Consider the following 18,508-nt stretch of genomic DNA (forward strand, 5'->3'; position numbering starts at 1 on the left):
AAATAATGTAGAAATAAAATAACCCTAGATATAATTATGCAAACTGGCTGAATGACCTATATAAAAACAGTTCAACATGCAGCCATTTAGTATGCTAAAAACTTGTGAATTGTGAAGAAAAATGATACTTTTCTTGCAATCCTTGTTACTGTTTTTGATCACCTTTGTTATGTATATCTACATTAGGCATCAAAGAAAACTTGATAGCACTAAGACTTTGCCTCCTGGTAGTTTTGGATGGCCTCTAGTGGGTGAAACCTACCAAATTTTGTTCTACAAGATTGAACAGTTCATTCAAGACAAACAGAAAAGATATTCCTCAGAAATCTTTAAGACAAAATTACTAGGAGAGTCAACAGTGGTTCTTTCTGGTTCTAGTGCCAACAAATTTGTCTCAATGAGTGAACCAAAGCTTGTCAAAGTTTGGTACTTAAAAACTCAGTGCATGCTCTTCAATCTTGAAAATCAGACACATGCTGCACCTAAACATGCAGCTATAGCTGCAGCTCCAGTGAAAATCTTGGGGTTTCTGAAACCAGAAGGGTTAGTTAGGTACATGGGTAACAAGATTGAATCTATCATAGACCAACATTTTATGACACATTGGGTAGGAAAAACAGAACTTAAGGTGTACCCTTTGGTGAAAACTTTTTCCCTTACACTGGCCTATCATTTCTACTTAGGCATTGATGAGCCAAACCATATAGCAAAATTTGATAGCAAGTTTGATAGCTTGTATTATGGAATCTACTCAGTTCCATTGCATTTACCAGGCACTACATTTTATAGGGCAATGAAAGCTGCAACTGCAATTAGGAAAGAGATACAGTTTCTGATCAATGAGAACATTGATGCTTTGTCCAAAGGGCTAGTTATAGATGAGTCTCTACTAGCACACATAGTTGGTGCTGAGAAGGATGGGAAATATGTGCCAAAAATTGAAATAAGCAACATCATCATGGGATTGATGAATTCCAGTTACACATCAATAGCTATTACATTGGCTTTCATGATCAAACACATTGGATTGAGGCCAGATATCTACCAAAAAATCCTATCAGGTAATGTAAGATAGCAATTATACACACATGTATATTTGTAATGTGTTTATCCCACTAGGTTAGATCGGCTACATGGATCCAACAATGTCGTAGTGCTCTATCATAAATTCATGTTCATCGACAAAACATTGATTTGTAAGTCTTTCTTAATCATTGCTCCTATGATTGTTTTTGGCCTCCCTCTTCCTCTAGGAATTGGACTAGCCTCCATTTGATCTAATCTCTTTACAGGGGACTTCTATCGGTCTCTTTCACACATGTCCAAACCACCTAATGCCCAATTCTACCATCTTTTCTGAGACCATGTCTTGTGCTCTCACGCCGATCTTGACCTCATCATACATATCCATGATGTCTCAAATATAGGCGCTTTCCATAAAACCTCTCTATTCAGCTTATCACACGCATTCTCCAATAATATATATATATATATATATATATATATATATATATATGCTATTTTTTGCTTTCTGATAACATGTGAGCTCCCATTAATTTGAATCAGAGCATGATGGTATTACAAAATCAAAAGGAGCTGGTACAAAACTAGATTGGAACAGCATACAGAAAATGAAATACACTTGGGCTGTTGCACAAGAAACCATGAGACTTTACCCAACTGCACCAGGTGTATTCAGAGAAGCAGTAACAGATATCACTTATGAAGGTTTCACTATTCCAAAGGGTTGGAAGGTACCTTAACCAAGACAAATAGATTATTAACAATAAGATACATATAAGCAAAAAACTCCTACTAACATTTTTTGTTCAACTATTACTTTAACAGATATTTTGGGCAATTAGTGGAACAAATAAGAACCCCAAGTACTTCCCTGACCCTGAAAGTTTTGATCCCTCAAGATTTGAAGGGAATGTTCCTGCTCCATTCACTTACATACCTTGGGGTGCTGGACTAAGATCATGTCCTGGACAAGACTATACAAGGTTTGTGATTATCAATTTCATTCATAATCTTGTGACAAAGTTCAGATGGGAAGTTATAGTTACTGATGTGAAAGTATCTGGTTCTATTGCACCTATCCCAACAGAAGGAATTCCTATATGTCTTCATCACTTATAAGTTTTCATTAGTGCATGTTTTGTGAATATGAAGTGTAAAAAAATGTCTTTGGGTGTATAGATTACCAACCAGTGTTGATTATATGAATATGTGATGAATATCATAAATTCAGAATAATGGTGACACGTGCCTGATGAAAGTGTAAAACATGCATTTTGTGGTAAACTGTGGTCTGTGATTGAGGTAATAATATGATGAAAATATTGTCTTCCATGTGTGAATTTACCTTTGTTTTTGGTTATTCACCAGATTTCGGAGAAGAAGAGTTTAATATTTAGGAATTGTAAAGTTTCTTTATATCATTAACATATTATCAACTATTCTTACAGATTACTTTTATGTAAACTTATATTTTCAGGTTAAGGCCTATTTTCTTTTGCTCCAGTTAAAAGATATGTAAAAAGTTAAACTTTAATTGCCACTGCAATTAACACACTTATACTGATTTTGGTTTTAAGGTTGAATCAACTTCCAAGAGTGGGACATATCCCTAACAAACCACAGTCAAATATTATAGCATGATTCTAATTATCTTGGGAAAAATCTAAACACATCTGGTTTTAAAAAAATCACTTTAATTGCCTAAATTACCCCTTTTTCATCCTAAACATACTCAAATCTTAAAAGCCTCAAACATAGTAACAGACCGTGCCCATTGGATGAAGATCTGGACTTCATCTATCGGTCATGGAAGAAGGAGATTTAATACAAAGCCTCAAACATGGTTCAGATGGAGCTTTGATACCATGTAAATATGGAGGGTGAGGAAGATGAGTGGAGAACTTTTATACTACTATTTCTCTCTATCTCTATATATCATGTCAATAAAATTATGCCAATAAAGTTTTTTATCATCTATAAAAAATATGTTATTAGTTGGTATGATTTTATTAACTTGGTATAGAAAGATAGATAAATAGTGGCATACACATCTATAGAGACTCGGTATGAGAGATGGTAAAAGTTGGTGTCGCACCCCTATTCAGCTGCACGACTTTGTTTAGAGTCGCCACTACATTTTGTAGTTAAAAATGTAGAAAAATGTTTTAAGCTCAATTACTTGAGCTTTTGGATTTTTGATATCCAAGTTTGGGAGTCGGTAGGTAGGGAAGGTATTAGCATTCTATTCGCTCGCCTTAAGTTAAGCGGTATCCTTTATTAACATATATGACTTTAATGTTATTATTATTATTTTATTAAATTATTTAATTAATTAATTAATTATTATGAAGAAATAAATATTTTTTTATTGAGCCTCACAATATTGACTTTGATCATACGTACCTGGGACCAAGGTTTACGTAGTTCTTTTAGTAGAAAGAGGTTTGTTGATTGAATATATTTTAATTAAAGAAAATATATTTTCTTAGTCAAAAATATTTATTTTGCAAGTTTCACTTATTATCGAAAAGAATTTTTGATTTGGCTAATTTTTGTTATTTGTTTAATTAGGAAAATAAAATTTAATCAATTTTGAGATTTAATCGATTGAAAGGAAGCGGCGTAACGCGACCCCTCGAAGATGATTTGAGAAGAAAGAAACCTCTAAGGCTACCTTCTCTCCATCTTTGATAAGTCTCAAAATTAATTTATTCTTTTGAATATGAAAATATTATTTATTTATTTTTGTTTAATATACGGAGACATAACAAATATTCAAAACTTTATTAATCACAATAAAAATAATCCTTCTAAATTGTTAATTGGTAGACATATGAAAGTAATTTTAGTTTCGCTATGTTTGACCATGTTAGGATGAGTTCTATTAAATCAAGTAGATTTTGTTAATGAGTATTTTCTTTTAATAGTTTAGTTTGTTAATTCGTACTAATATTTGATGATATAACTCAACACATTACATAAATCATTTGCGAAAGCGATAAAATTTTGTACAATCATAATAACCATCTATCAAAACGACATAGGTCCCTTTTTACATGATGCATATTCCAAAAAAAAAACAAAAAAAAAAAAGTCAGTTAAATAATTTCACCTTTACTTAATTCTCATACAATATTATAATTTTTTCCAAAAAGACAAAATTTATACATTTTTTATACATAGTTACAAACCTACTGTATTAAAGTTAAACAGATAAATAATAAAATGGGTTAAAGTTACACGGATTAATAATAAAACAAATTAAAATTAAATGGATAAACGAAAATTATACAATATAAATAATAAAATGATGGATTAACATGAAAATGGTACAAACCTAGTTACAAGTGTGCATAAATTTTACCACTACAGTGACTGGATCCTGTGTCCTGCACTGTTTCAAAAGGACCATGAGTGTCGAGCGCGATTGGTAGGCACTGGAGATGAGGGAGCGTGTTGACACGTGTCAAGACGTGCTTGGCAGGGAAGGACGGGTGCACGGTGTGCAGCGTAGGCTTGCTCGCGGGTGATTCCTTGCTCCCATGGTAGGCTAAGTCAAGTGTGGCTGAATGTGGCGTAACCGGACCACGTTTCGCCCCCTGATTGGCGGGTCCGTAGTCAATGGGGAATGGAAATCTAGTCAGCCAATCTAACGGTCCTGGCTTGTGCAAAAAAACGGATGCACCGAGACTGCATAGTCCTAGCCGCACTGGATTAATCTGTATTTAATATCTTCTCTCTCACAGGTTCTGGTTTTTTGTGCAGTGTTTATGATTTTTTTCACGTAAAATAATCTTTGGAACCCTTTTAACCCTTCATAAATCCACCTATTTATAGTAAAATTAATTAACTTTAATCCCTAAAATTTTGTTAACTGAAGCCTAACTTTGTTGGCCCACTAACACTATTTTTATAGGATTTAAACCACCCACCAAGTCAAATTTGACTTGGTATTTGTATTATTATTTTTGAAAAATTTAATTAAAACATAATTAAATATATTTTAATTACTTTTTATATCCTATAAATTCCGAAAAATAAATAAATAATTATGTGAATATGCTTTAATTTATAAAATTATATTTTCTTAAAAATAAAATATAAAAAATTATATTTTTTGTTTATTTGGTATTTAAAAGTGATTTTTAAGAACATTTCTCTTATTTCTATTTTAAAATTCGAATTTAATTACAAAAATAAACTAAAAAATATTATTAATTATTCTTTACTTATTTTATAATAAAATTCGAAAAAATGAATAAAATAATGATACAAAATTATTTTTATCCCTTTTTTCTTATAAAGATGATTGTGGCTTTTTAGGGTCCATTTTAATTTAATTCTTTTTAGTTACTTTTATTATTTTGAATTTCCGCTTAATCCAATCACTTAGATATAGAAACTTTATCAACATAAATTTAGCATTATCATTTGTTATATTTTCAGTTAACCCAACCACTTAGATTTAGGAACCTTATCAACATAAATTTAATACAAGTATTCATTATATTTCCTCCATAACATGGTTTTAATTATTGTTATTTATTGAAATTAAGTAAAAATGTTTTGTTATTTTTATTTTAAACATTTTGGGCTTTTTATGGGCTGCACAAAAAGTGAGTGTTCATAGTTGGGTGTGAGTTTTAAAGGAGGATGTGAAAGATGTATAAGATGTAAATAGAAAAGATATGTATTTTATTAATTGATTATTGAGTACAAGCGGCTATGTCCTCATATACAAAGTGGATAGCTTATGACCCAAGTAACAAGTGTGATAAAGAAAATAACAAACTTGTAACAACCTTTAACTAATAACCTATGTGCTAATAACCCACATGCTAAAAGTGTTAAAATACTCTACTCAGATGATGCACCAATGATTTAGTCTGTCTCGGTCAGGATGCACCAATGCCTTAGTATGTCTCAGTCAGGATGTCTAGTCTGTCCAATGCTTGTCTACACCAAGTCTTCTCGGTCAGGATGCATCTAGTTTGTCCAATGCTTTCATGCACAAAGTTCTTGATGTTGATGCACCAAATGCTTTGCGAGCCTCGGTCAGAGTCCATTACTTGGCATGGTCATATCAGCCTACATTAAAAACTAAACAAAGGAAACTAGCAAATAATGTTACATAGAATTATTACCCCCCCCCCCAAAGTTGGAGAGTAGATGTTATGTTCATCACTCCCAACTTGGGCAGAAGGTAATTAAAAATAGCAAGCTCAAGAGTCTTTGTAAGAATATCATCAACTTGTTCTTTGGTTTCAATAGGTAGTACATGATAAACTTTGTTTTGAAAACGTTCAGGAGCAATATGAAAATCGATTTCAATGTGTTTGATTCTTTCACGAAAAACACGAAATTTGTAGCTACATACCTGGTAGAATTACTGTCACAATACAATAAGGCAGGGGGTTTTCATTTATTATGTAAATCATGTAAAAGATAAGTCAACCATTGCACCTCACAAGAGGCAATAGTTAAAGCTCTATACTCAGCCTCAGATGAGGATCTAGACACAGTGTTTTGCTTTTTAGCTTTCCAAGAAACCAAAGAATCTCCTAAAGACATGCAATAACCTGATATGGACTTTCTTGTATCAAGACAAGTAGCCCAATCAAAATCAGTGAAGCCTTTGATTTGGTTGATGGAATTGTTAGATAAAAAGAGCCCTCGGCCAGGGCTAGCCTTTAAGTATCTAAGAAATCTTGTCATGGCCCTATGATGAATAATAGTAGGATATGCCATAAACTGACTAAGTTTTTTAATAGAAAAGCTTATATCATGACGTGTGTTGGTCAAGTAAAGTAACTTGCCAACCAATTGCCTATAAAGGACGAGATTTTTATAAGGTGCATTGTCATGTTGGCTAAGATGGGTTGTTTTAACCATAGGAGTGAGGGCGAGTTTAGAATGAAGAAAAGTAGTGTTTAAGAGGAGATCCAGGGTATATTTTCCCTGGCATAGAGTTATACCCTTAGGATACCTAGCAACTTCAAGGCAAAGGAAATACTTTAATGTCCCTGAGTCCTTAATTTTGAATCTGTTATCAAGATAGGCTTTTACATTGTTTATCTCAAATGGGTCATCCTCTGCAAGAATTAAGTCATCAACATAGATGAGCAAAGTTGTGAAGTTGTGTGTAGTTTTCTTAGTGAACAAGGAATGATCATTCTGAGATTGGGTGTAGCCTAGGGAGCATAAGGCAGTGGACAATTTTGCAAACCGTTGGCGACTTGCTTGTTTTAGGCCATATAAATATTTGTTAAGTTTACAAACATGGTTGGGTATATTGCAAATGATGCCTTGAGGGATGGTCATATAGACTTCTTCATCAAGGTCACCGTGTAGAAAAGCATTGTTGACATCAAGTTTTGAAGGTTCCAGTTATGGGTGGCCGCAAGAGCTAATAGGAGCCTCAAAGTGGTGAGTTTTACCACTAATGAAAAGGTGTCATAGAAATCAGGGCCTTTTGTTTGATTATAGCCTTTAGCCACAAGTCTAGCCTTGTGTCTCTCAATACTTCCATCAGATTGAAATTTTAGCTTGTAAAACCACTTAGAGCCAATGGCTTTCTTGTTGGGTGTGAGTGTGACAAGGGTCTATGTGTTATTCTATTGGAGAGCCTGTAATTTATTGTTTATTGCTTGAATCCAAACAGAAGATTGGATTGCTTGTTTGAAAGTTCTAGGTTTAGTGTGAGTGGTGATAGAAAATCAGTATTGTTTTTGTGTGGATGATAAGGAATTGTAGCATAAAATATTATGAAGAGGATGTCTGATGTGGTTGTTAAGATGTGTGGAATTGGTTAAAAGGTTGCAAAGATAATCTGTTAGGTATGTAGGGGGTAGGAAGTCCTCCGAGACTTCCTAGTAGGAAGGTCAGTGAGGTGAAGGTAAGGAGTTTGAGTAGTGTGCATCTTAGATGTGTGAGGTTGGAAGTCATTGGTATGGGAAAGTGTGGTGAAGTAAGATTGGTAGTATTGGGGTTGGTTGGTGAAAATGTAGAGGGTGTATAGTCAAATAAGGATCGGGATGAGAGTTCATCATTAGTAGAATTAGGAATAGTGTGTTGAGGTTGGGGTTTGTCATTGTGGTAGGGGAAACCAGATTCATAGAACATGACATTTCTAGAAATGAAAATTTCCCTAGAGGTTAAGTCAAAGAGGATGAACCCCTTTGTTCCATGTTGGTATCCCAAAAAGACACAATTTCTGGCCCTGGGATCAAGCTTGGTCCTATGGGCAATGCGGGTGGAAGCATAGCAGAGGCAACCAAACACCCTTAAATTGGTAAGATCAGGGGTCTGTTTGTGCAAGAGTTCAAAAGGTGAATGGTTGTCAAGAACAGGTGTAGGCAATCTGTTCATTAAATGAATAGCATGCTTAACAGCATACTCCCAAAAAATCTTAGGTAAGTTGGCTTGGAAGAGAAGAGACCTAGTGATATTAAGAATTTGTCTATGCCTTCTTTCAACCACTGAGTTTTATTGTGGTATTTCCATACAAGAACTCTGGTGCAGAATTCCATATTTAGAATAAAAGGTAGGCATTAAGAATTATGAACCATTATTAGTACGAATGGCTTTAATTCTTTGGTCAAATTAAGTGTTAACCATCTGAGTAAAATTGTGAACCTTTTGACAACGTGAGAAAAAACCATGTATGTCTTGTGTAGTCATCTATAATAGTAAGGAAACATTTATGCCCATGCATAGTAGGGATCCCAAGGGGCCCCAAATGTCCATGTAAATTAACTCAAAAGTATTTTTAGTACAAGTAGAACTGAGAGAGAAAGGCAGTTTACATTGCTTAGCAAGATGGCAGTAATCATAAACTTTATGTTTCTAAATTTTAATATGTGAGTGACGTTTATGCATATGAACAAGAACACTATGGGAATGGTGGCCTAATCTATAATGCCAGATATCAAAAGAGTCATCATTAGGCTTATTTAAAATATTGACAAGATGTGAATTATCCATTTGTGGCATAGCACGGTTGGTGAGGATGTAGAGGTTATTATGCCCTTCAACATGACCAAGCATCCTCAATGTAGTCGTATCCTAGATAAAACAAGAGTGTTCCTCAAATATGAGCTTGCAGTGAAGAGAGCAAGCTAGCCTACAAATGCATATGATGTTATATTTAAGATTTGGCATGTATAGAACATTGTATAGAGTTACTAAATCGGACAATTTAACAGTGTCAGATTGCTTGGCTATGATTGTCTAATTATTAGGTCGTTTAATATTGATTGGTTTAATAGATATATAGCTGAAATAATTGGAAAGATTGTTAGTCACGTGATCAGTGGCTCCACTATCAAGTATCCAAGATCTATTGTCAAGAAGAGTACTTGATAAATTGGATATGGTGTTTTCTGGTTCTTGTTCAGCATGATCAACAAGATGCTTATGGTCCAAGCTAAGCTGAGAAATTTGCCTTTCTGGTTCAAGATTGTCCTATTTGGGTTCTGGTCTTGGATTAATCTTATCAATATCTTCATCAGTGATTATGTTGATTGTGCTCACAGATCCATTCATTGCTACTTTTGATTTAAATTTAAGGTTTGGTGGGAAGTCATGCTTAAAGTAGCATGTCATTCCTTCCCACAAAATGTGCAAATCTTGCTTGTTCCATATGACTTGCCTAAGGAGTTTCTACCACTATATCCTCCTTGCCTTCTATGTCCTTTGTTGTAGTCTATGTTTCCTCTTCATGTCCCTCTATTTGACTGATTTCTCTAAGATTGGTTAGAATTCATGAAGTCTAGCTCATCCCATATAGTCTTTAAGTCAGTAAAAAAAATGGATACACTTCTATATCCTTGCTTAATAGAATGGATTTCTTGAAGCATGTCTAGAGTTCTGAAATGATCTACCTTTGAATATCTTTCTTTGAGATCTTCCCATAGTTCTTGGGCAATGTCTATATAGAAAATGATTTGGGCAATTTGTTGTGTAAGTGACCTTGTAATCCATGAGAGGACTGTGGTGTTGCATTTCTCCCATGAGTCAAAAATCGGGTATGTTTCTTGTGGTACTTTATTGATCCATTGACAAACTTAAACTTGTTCTTGAACAAGAGAACCCTCCTCATAGATCTACTCCATGAATGGTAATTATTTCCATCTAAAGGTGGTGTTACTAATACAGAGGTAGTAGGGGTTTGTGGGGTTTTGTGAAGAATTTGCAACTATTGTCGTTGCTAGCTTGTATCGGATTCAACATCTATGGCTGATATGATTTGTAGAATTGGAAGAATAGAATCAGTAGAGCTCTTAGATCGAGAGCTCTAATACCATAAAAGAGGATGTGAAAGATGTATAAGATGTAAATGGAAAAGATATGTATTTCATTAATTGATTATTGAGTACAAGAGGCTATATCCTTATATACAAAGTGGGTAGCTTATGACTCAAGTAACAAGTGTGGTAAAGAAAATGACAAACTTGTAACTACCCTTAACTAATAACCCACATGATAAAAGTGTTAAAATACTCTACTGATATCCTAATCTTCTAGAAGAATTAATTTGGCTCATGGTGCATCAATCATAATGCAAAGCTGACTGCATCAGAAAAACTGTCTGCACCAAGTTGGCTCAGCTGATGCACCAATGCCTTAGTCTGTATACACCAATGCCTTAGTCTATCTCAGTCAGGATGCACCAATGTCTTAGTTTGTCTCAGTCAGGATGCCTAGTCTGTCCAATGCTTGTCTGCACTAAGTCTTCTCAGTCAGGATGCATCTAGTCTGTCTAATGCTTGTCTGCACCAAACTCTCTACACCAAGTTCCTGATGTTGATGCACCAAATGCTTTAACAGCCTCGCTCAAAGTCCATTACTTAGCTTGGTCATATCAGCCTGCACTAAAAACTAAACAAAGGAAACTGGCAAATAATGTTAGATAGATTTATTAAGTTTGGTTAAAATGTTAACTTGATGAGCTAAAGGTAAAAAAAACTTATGTGTATTTCTTTATACCTTAGTCATCTTGAACACAAATCATGTCCTTGTCCAGTCAGATTTCATCCATTAATATAAAGATTATATTTTGTTTTTAGAATTTTATTTATTTATTTAAATGTCATTTTTTAATTGGATGAGACATGAAATTGGGACAAGAATAGGACATTTGATCTTTGTTCAGATTTCTTCTTTTAAAGTGTGGTAGAGCCAGTTCCTCCAATGTTGTCTTCTAGAGTACCATCTATGAAAGTTTAGCCATTTAATGATCATCTCTAACATGATTAGTAATTAATATATTGAGGAGCCTCCAAAAAGTGTTTTTTGTTTGGATTTTCTCTTCTTGATATTGAATTCTCTCGTCAACCCTCTATGGTGTATCTATGTATTGAGTTTGTCTTAAAAGAAATGTAATGTAATATAAAAATAAGAAAGTATCTATTGATATTAACCAATTAAGAATAGAAGTATGAATGAAGTAACTCTCATATTGAACATAAATGAGAAAATTGTGGATCAAATAAATATAGGAGATCTAATGCCTTAATATTTTGAGCAGGGATATAGTATTGGGTATATTTATTATGGTTCTTCTTTGATCCCTTGGTCGCATACATCCTCGATTATTAAGCTCCTTGGTCATAACAAGTAGTATAGAGCGAAAATGTTAGGCTAAAAAGAATAATGGTGAGGATAGTTGTTATTTGATCATGATATGGATTCCATAGTATCATGATATTTTTTTTTGGACCAAATTTTTTTTTATTAGCAACTAAAGTCTAGATGGCGTGTTCTATTGATGATGAATGATGATGAACAATGAAAATACAATTGAAGAAAATTGAAGTGATTGTGAAGTAGGTTGGGCCAAGTCTTGATGATGCTGTCAAAATACTAAAAGATGAGGCTGGGATCAAAGGGAACATGCTCTCATGTAGAGCACTCAAATTTGAGAAGAATATTGTTAGTAACCTAAGTATAACTTAGGTCTCATATTGAGGTGAACTAGGTAAAGTGATATAATATAGAATGATAGAATTATGAACCTAATGTCGTAAAGGTTTAGACTAAAATATTATATTAAATCTTTATTATGATTCTTTTTTTGACTCATTGGTTATAGAACAACTTACCTTTAGTGCATTTAGAGAAAAATTATATTCTTAAATATTTATAAAATAATGAGGGCTCCATGGACATAGGCAAGAGGAAAACTCGCCTAGAACCCATGAGCTCTAGTTGTTCTAAAAATTGTTTTAAGATTGTATCATTTTTTTATTTTAATCAAGATATCCCCCATCTTATTATTTGAAAAGGGTTAATCTCTTTTTAGTTGATGGCTACCTATCCTAACAATTATTTGTCTAAGGAATTAAACTCGTATATTTTTACAAGAAGTCTTTCAAATCTAATTTATCTACTACTGAACCAACAACTTATTATGAATATGATATTACTTAAATCCTAATGGATCTATTACATTTTATGGTCAATGCCAAAATTTACTTAGTTTAAAATATATAAAGACCACACATGCCACCACAAAAATGAAGAATAAAAATGATTTGTCTACTCTTAAATTATTCTTGAACAATGATTTGAGATCCAGGGAATTAGAATGGAGATATTCTCTTCCATGTGCGTGAAGCATTATTCTTACTGTCAATATGCAATTGTTAAATACCAACTATTAAATACCATCTTTTTTTCCTTTTCCCCACAGGCCACAGTGGTGCCAAGAAATGCAAACATATAATATTCCAAATTTCTCAAGCTAGTGTTTTGAGTTGTCACCAACACTTGCACAACCAAGCAATTGTTGCACAAATTTTATACTACTCTCACATGCCCCAAAATTTAGATAAAAATAAAGGTTAGCCAAAAAAAATGTAAAGTAACTTGTGGGCCTGTTTAATGAATTTTTTAAGAGTTGCTAAGAGGAAAATATATATGTAATGATAGTATATGAGTTTTATATATTATCACTGCATTATCCACCATTCATGCTTAATCATCGCTGACTCTTCAAAAAAAGTAATACAAATAAATGGTAAATGATGTACTAAATATGTATTAATTTTTACATTGACGATGACAGTGCATACATATTACTCAGGAAAAATAATATGACATGGTATGACCATGACCATATATTGCAAGTCAAGATTTGTTTATTTACATCATCAGTAACACTAACACCCTTTGTCTTATAATGATTAGGATTAGGGGAAAATGAAATGATAGAGGTAAAACTATACCAGCCTCAGCATCATATTATTAAATCATATTATGTGATCGATATGTATAACAAATAAACTACCAAATCCCTATTCACTATGGAGTGAAAAGAAGGAAAAAAGAAGAAAAAAAAGGGACCCTCTTCTAATATAGCAATATAAGTGCAGCTGATATGGATGCTGCTGACGCTGATTCTGCTGCTGGAATTTCTTCCAGTCTTCTGCTAGGTTAGAATTCTATATAACTCAATATATATCATTTGAAACTCCGTAACCGTCGCGATGAGATTTCTGCCATCTCCATGCAGCCTGTAAGCTCTCTTGAAGATCAGTGTGTTTTGCGGTCCAGTTCAATTCACGTTTGATCTTCGTCGGGTCACTATACACCTCGGCGTAATCACCAGGGCGACGCTCGAGGAAGTCTACTTTAATATTCACCCCAGTAGCCTTTTTACAAGCATCCACAAACTCCTTCACTGAACTACCTGATAAACCAGAACAAACATGAGAATCTTGAGATAACTAACAAGAAATATGTTTAAGCTAAATTAGTACCAAGAAATTGAACCAGTGTATTCATGATAGTGTTTAAACCTACCCTTCCCGGTGCCAACATTGTAGATCCCGACTTTAGCAGGTTGCGCCTTTTGAAGAGCTTTGACATGAGCATCAACCAGGTCAGTTACATCAATATAATCTCGGACACAAGTTCCGTCAGTTGTCTTATAGTCTGTTCCTCTAACCTGCAAGGTGGCAACACATCCAATGAGCTTGCATTTTGAGTAATCCATGCCATTTGACATTATTAAATACAAGTAAATGATAATCAATTAGGTGGTTTTCGAGCAGGTTGTATATAACCAGTAACATGAATATCATTCCTTACATGGCTTCGATGTACTTGAAAATCAAACGGCTAAGCTTTTCTAATAAAACTCGACCAAAATTGCATACAAAATGAATTTAATGTTTCTCCTGGCAACGCGTCAAATATACCCTATAAATCTCCGTAACAGGAGGATTTTCGCACTGTTTCTGATTTTTGAAAAGAAATCCCTTTTACCCAAAAAACATGAAAATATCACATACCTTCAAACCTGGTATAATGCCACGAGCTGCATCGAAGCAGGCACCTGAAATTCGACCTTGCTCTCGCAGTTCGGGTCTTGGAGCCTCACCTAATCTTCCCTCTGGATCTGATCCAATGACATTGAAGTATCTGGTGGTTCCACAACAAAAAATTATGAATAATTACTACCATAGAATTATGAATAATTACATGTCTAGAATTTCCCCAAAATCTTTATCCACAACATTAAAAACATGGACAAAACAAAGATACATAAGATATCAAAGAAAAATTTGGATCTACTAAATGGATCCATAACACAACCATCACCCTGGCACCTCTTTTGCAAGGTTTCACATATATTAAGAATCACTTACAGCTTGAGTAAAAAAGGGAATATGGAATAACATATGAATTATGTACTTAAAATCAGGGGGGAATATAAAATACAAACCTCAGAATCATTACTGCCATGTCTGAATTTCTAGAAAAATCAAGGATTATATCTTCTGCCATCTTCTTGGCTCTCCCGTATGGATTGATTGGGTTCTGATATACAAAAACATCAATTTTAACACTATGTTTCGGAAAGCGATAAATGCAATTCCGGATGCCATGAGAAAACATATGTTCTCAATCAACACCGAAAACTCGACCACAGTTAGATTTCACACCTGCTTTGTTTCTTCAGTAATGGGCATTACTTCCGGTTCCCCATATGTTGCACATGTACTAGAATATATCAATGTCTTCACGTCATGTTTAGCCATAGATTCCAATACCAACAAGGTATTTGATGTAATGTTGTGATAATACCTGAAAAACATGCGAAATAAAACTGAATAAATAAAGTAAAACTTTAGTAAATGACTCCAATAGTCCAACCATATTACTTACTATTCTCATAACTGCAATTTTATCCAACTCTCAACAAAATCATTTTCCCAATGCATGAATGTATCGGCAAAGCCAATACTGTATGAACAATAAGTTATTTATGCTACTTAGATAGACCGAGAAAATTATAAACTGAACATAAATGCGACTTTTCACAACTTGTTCAGCTTAGATTAATGTGTCCCAATAAAATCCAGAAGTACTTACTTAAGAGGGTCCACAGTGCTTTCTCCTACATATGCAACAGCAGCAAAATGCATCACAGCATCAAATTTATTCTCCAAAAATATTTTATTAACCTGATAAACAGCAAGTAGACAATCTTTCTTGGTCATTCCACACATATGTGTAAATCAAAGTAATAAAACTTGGAATATGAACCAAGATATTTCTTCTAACAAAGAAAGAGTAAAATCATACCGATTTTGCATCTCCCAAGTCAGCATATATAAATTGAAGCCTTCCAGGTTCTGGAAATAAGTTTTGAAGAACCCTGACAGCACCCAGATTTCCTCGTGACAAATTGTCCTGCGAGAAAGAGAAGTTGTTATGTCTGTAGCAATCACACTGATCGGTGCATTTGACTAAGAACAATTGCTTTTTATGTATAAATATACCACTATGGTAACACGGTAATTTTCCTTCAGAAGTCGTAGAGCTGCATGTGAGCCGATATATCCTGCACCACCTGTTACTAGAACATGAGTGACACCGGGTTCCCTGAGGGAAAACTGAAGAGAGAAGGGCAAACAGAAATACAAAGAAATTAGTGAGATGAATAAAACAAAATAAACAAAACCACTGTAGAATACTCAAATAGCGAGAAGAAAAAAAGATATTGAGATAGAGAGAAGAAAGTTGTGAGCAAAAAAATATCTCAAATCTTAATATTTTCTTTTTCCTTAAAAACACCCTCTAACTTCTTTTCTATCTTTCTAGTCTCAATCTCACTATAATTGGTGAACACCAACTAATCATGCCCAAACTTCATTCTTTGGATGGATAAACAATGAAAAAGCCCATTGTCTCTATCTAAGATCTACCACTTTAATTAGCTTATCTTTCAACAGGTAATAATCTAAGAGCCAAGAAACATTGTAGGTTTTATATCTGCACAAAATTTGTTATAAGAATTACCCATAAAGCTTTGTCTTCCTACATTTCAACATTAACCATATGCAAGTAGAAAGATAGAGGCTTAGATACATTGAATGAGTTTCAGTTAACCCAACAACAAGAACACATTAGGTTGACCATGGCAATGACATAAGGTTATTTTAATGGTATCAGTGGATAAAGGGATTACCGGACTCGGGGAATTCAAAGTTGGAGATTGTTTGAGCATGATAATGCATAATGATGTTAATGCAGCAGCAAGAAGAACTTTTCCAACAAAATTGCCCTTCCTTTTTGGATCCGCGTAATCCATGCCTAAAAGACAGAAGTCAAACACAAGAGAAACTACACTTTCAAACACCAATTATATGATTAGTAAACAAAACTCATCAACATGAAACAAAATTACACAATTTTGACAATTAATAAATATACAAAACTTGCACCTAGCCTATCCCATAGTCATGTGTTAAAAAAGGTAAAGTTTTTGAACCCCTTTTTCAAATTGAATAACATTCTAAGTTGGTAATGCCACCATTTCATGCTCAAATTTGGAGAACATAATCTTACCTCCCATCGTGATAGGTCGGGTTACCCTTGGCTGACTTCTAGACCTGACAAAATTTAGCATTTGCAAGAAAACCCTATTATTTGGTGTGTCGAACAAGGTCTTAATCCTCAATATCAATGATCAAATCAAGCTCCTCTTGGCGGATAGATCTTGAGAGACATGATGCAGTAAAAACCAGAACATATAAGATATTTTCTGTGTTTAAAATGCAAATAAGCCTAAAGAAGTTGAAAGTGAAAAGCCACCAAATAAAAAAAAGTACAACTTTTGCAAATGAACATTCAGCAATAAATTCGAAATCATAAAGGAGGTGAAAGAGATGGTACACAGAATCCAAGATCCACAAAAACCAGCTGAAGAAAAACCAGTAAATGATTGAAAATAAACAGAAAAAGCTAAAAGCCAGGTTAAGTTCTGCACAATTCACAACACTGATAAAAAACACATGCAAATCAATGATGTGTCAGATCATTAAATGCAAACAAGATAGAGGAGAAAACGAAACTCGAGAGTACCACATTTCAAAAATAAGCTACAACCACCAATGGAATAAACTACAAAATTTTGCAGAACACCTCCAACAGCAAAAACAGAACAAATCCAGAAAACTCCATTGTTTCAAGATCTAACACATGAAAGTATGACACAAGCACACAAAAGTCACAAAACCACATTATAGCTATATTTCATTCCGATCAAATATCACATAGCCCAAAAAATTTAAATTCAACAAAACACAAAAAAAAACAAATTTTTCATCAACCCAGTTCAGCATCAATGATCAACCCAAAAACAATCATAAGAAAACTGCACAAGACAAAAAAAACAAACCCAAAATAAAAACACCCCACAAGTTTTTTCTTCGGAAAAGGTTAGGCAGAAGCTTAATAACACCCAAAATGTTAAATTTTTAACACACCCATAACTGAAAACCATTGAAAAAGGTTACTTTGAATGAAAACAAATAAATAAATAAAAGGTATGACGGTAACTAGTTAGAGCATAAGATCTCTGAACAGGGAAAAAAGTGAGTACCAGGGATGGGTGAAAATGCGTGAGTAGAGAGAAGAAAGGGAGAAGAAAGGGAAAAGAAAAGGGGGAGAAATAGAAGGTGTGAGAGAGGGTCCAGAAATGGTGGGTGATATTGAAAATTGACGTAGGGAGAGAAAGAAGGAAGATATAGAGAGTGAAGAGTGAAGAACGGAAAGGTGTTTGTGTTTCCGTGTTGTTGTTGTGTTGTCACAACGTTAGAGGTACACAAAACCGACCCGATCCATCAAATTCAACAACACCCAACATTTTATATAACCAATCATATCCTCTCACCTTATGGTAAAATAAATAATTTCTTTCAATTCATTCTAATAATCTATATTTATCTATTCTATACTATATACAAAGTCAAAACTTTAAATAACTTCCTTCATAGTGTAATTTTCATTTTCTATTTTTCCCTTCACATTATTTAATTTTTATAAAAAAACTATATAATCCTAAGCAATCACCATCAATACATTAATTAACCACATATCTCACCTTAAATTAAACATTATCATAAACACACAAAAATATAAATAAAGTACACCGAACACAACAAATACATTCTATTTTGTCATTATAATTAAT

At 33.8% G+C, this 18,508-nt stretch overlaps 2 protein-coding genes across 3 annotated transcripts; one reads left to right on the forward strand and one right to left on the reverse strand.

The window, feature by feature from the left end:
• Positions 35–2,355, forward strand: LOC109359755 (dammarenediol 12-hydroxylase-like). Its single transcript, XM_019604453.1, has 3 exons — positions 35–1,061; positions 1,567–1,754; positions 1,849–2,355. Exons 1-3 carry the CDS (start codon positions 122–124, stop codon positions 2,140–2,142), a joined length of 1,422 nt encoding a protein of 473 aa, XP_019459998.1. The 5' UTR covers positions 35–121; the 3' UTR covers positions 2,143–2,355.
• Positions 13,128–18,145, reverse strand: LOC109359762 (UDP-arabinose 4-epimerase 1). Of its 2 annotated transcripts, none has more exons than XM_019604461.1 (11): positions 17,918–18,145; positions 16,882–16,925; positions 16,502–16,626; positions 15,813–15,926; positions 15,616–15,723; positions 15,403–15,494; positions 14,973–15,114; positions 14,753–14,847; positions 14,319–14,448; positions 13,828–13,972; positions 13,128–13,714 (listed from the first exon to the last, which is right to left on the reverse strand). In XM_019604461.1, the coding sequence occupies exons 2-11, from the start codon at positions 16,886–16,888 to the stop codon at positions 13,476–13,478; spliced, it is 1,197 nt and encodes a 398-aa protein (XP_019460006.1). In that variant the 5' UTR covers positions 16,889–16,925; positions 17,918–18,145; the 3' UTR covers positions 13,128–13,475. The 2 variants fall into 2 exon arrangements, with proteins under 2 accessions (XP_019460006.1, XP_019460002.1); XM_019604457.1 differs by having other exon boundaries at positions 16,882–17,031.

Source organism: Lupinus angustifolius, chromosome LG01 (genome assembly GCF_001865875.1).
Source record: "Lupinus angustifolius cultivar Tanjil chromosome LG01, LupAngTanjil_v1.0, whole genome shotgun sequence".
Lineage (NCBI taxonomy): Eukaryota > Viridiplantae > Streptophyta > Magnoliopsida > Fabales > Fabaceae > Lupinus > Lupinus angustifolius.

What these genes read in the sequence shown, in the direction of transcription:
- LOC109359755 (XM_019604453.1), top strand. Translation starts at nt 122, where the DNA reads ATGATACTTTTCTTGCAATCCTTGTTACTGTTTTTGATCACCTTTGTT. An exon ending in CTACCAAAAAATCCTATCAG is followed by an intron (nt 1,062 to 1,566) that starts GTAATGTAAGAT and finishes AATTTGAATCAG; the next exon opens with AGCATGATGGTATTACAAAA. An exon ending in CTATTCCAAAGGGTTGGAAG is followed by an intron (nt 1,755 to 1,848) that starts GTACCTTAACCA and finishes TTACTTTAACAG; the next exon opens with ATATTTTGGGCAATTAGTGG.
- LOC109359762 (XM_019604457.1), bottom strand. Translation starts at nt 16,942, where the DNA reads ATGCTAAATTTTGTCAGGTCTAGAAGTCAGCCAAGGGTAACCCGACCT. An exon ending in ATTACCGTGTTACCATAGTG is followed by an intron (nt 15,724 to 15,812) that starts GTATATTTATAC and finishes TCTTTCTCGCAG; the next exon opens with GACAATTTGTCACGAGGAAA. An exon ending in TTACTGAAGAAACAAAGCAG is followed by an intron (nt 14,848 to 14,972) that starts GTGTGAAATCTA and finishes TTTGTATATCAG; the next exon opens with AACCCAATCAATCCATACGG.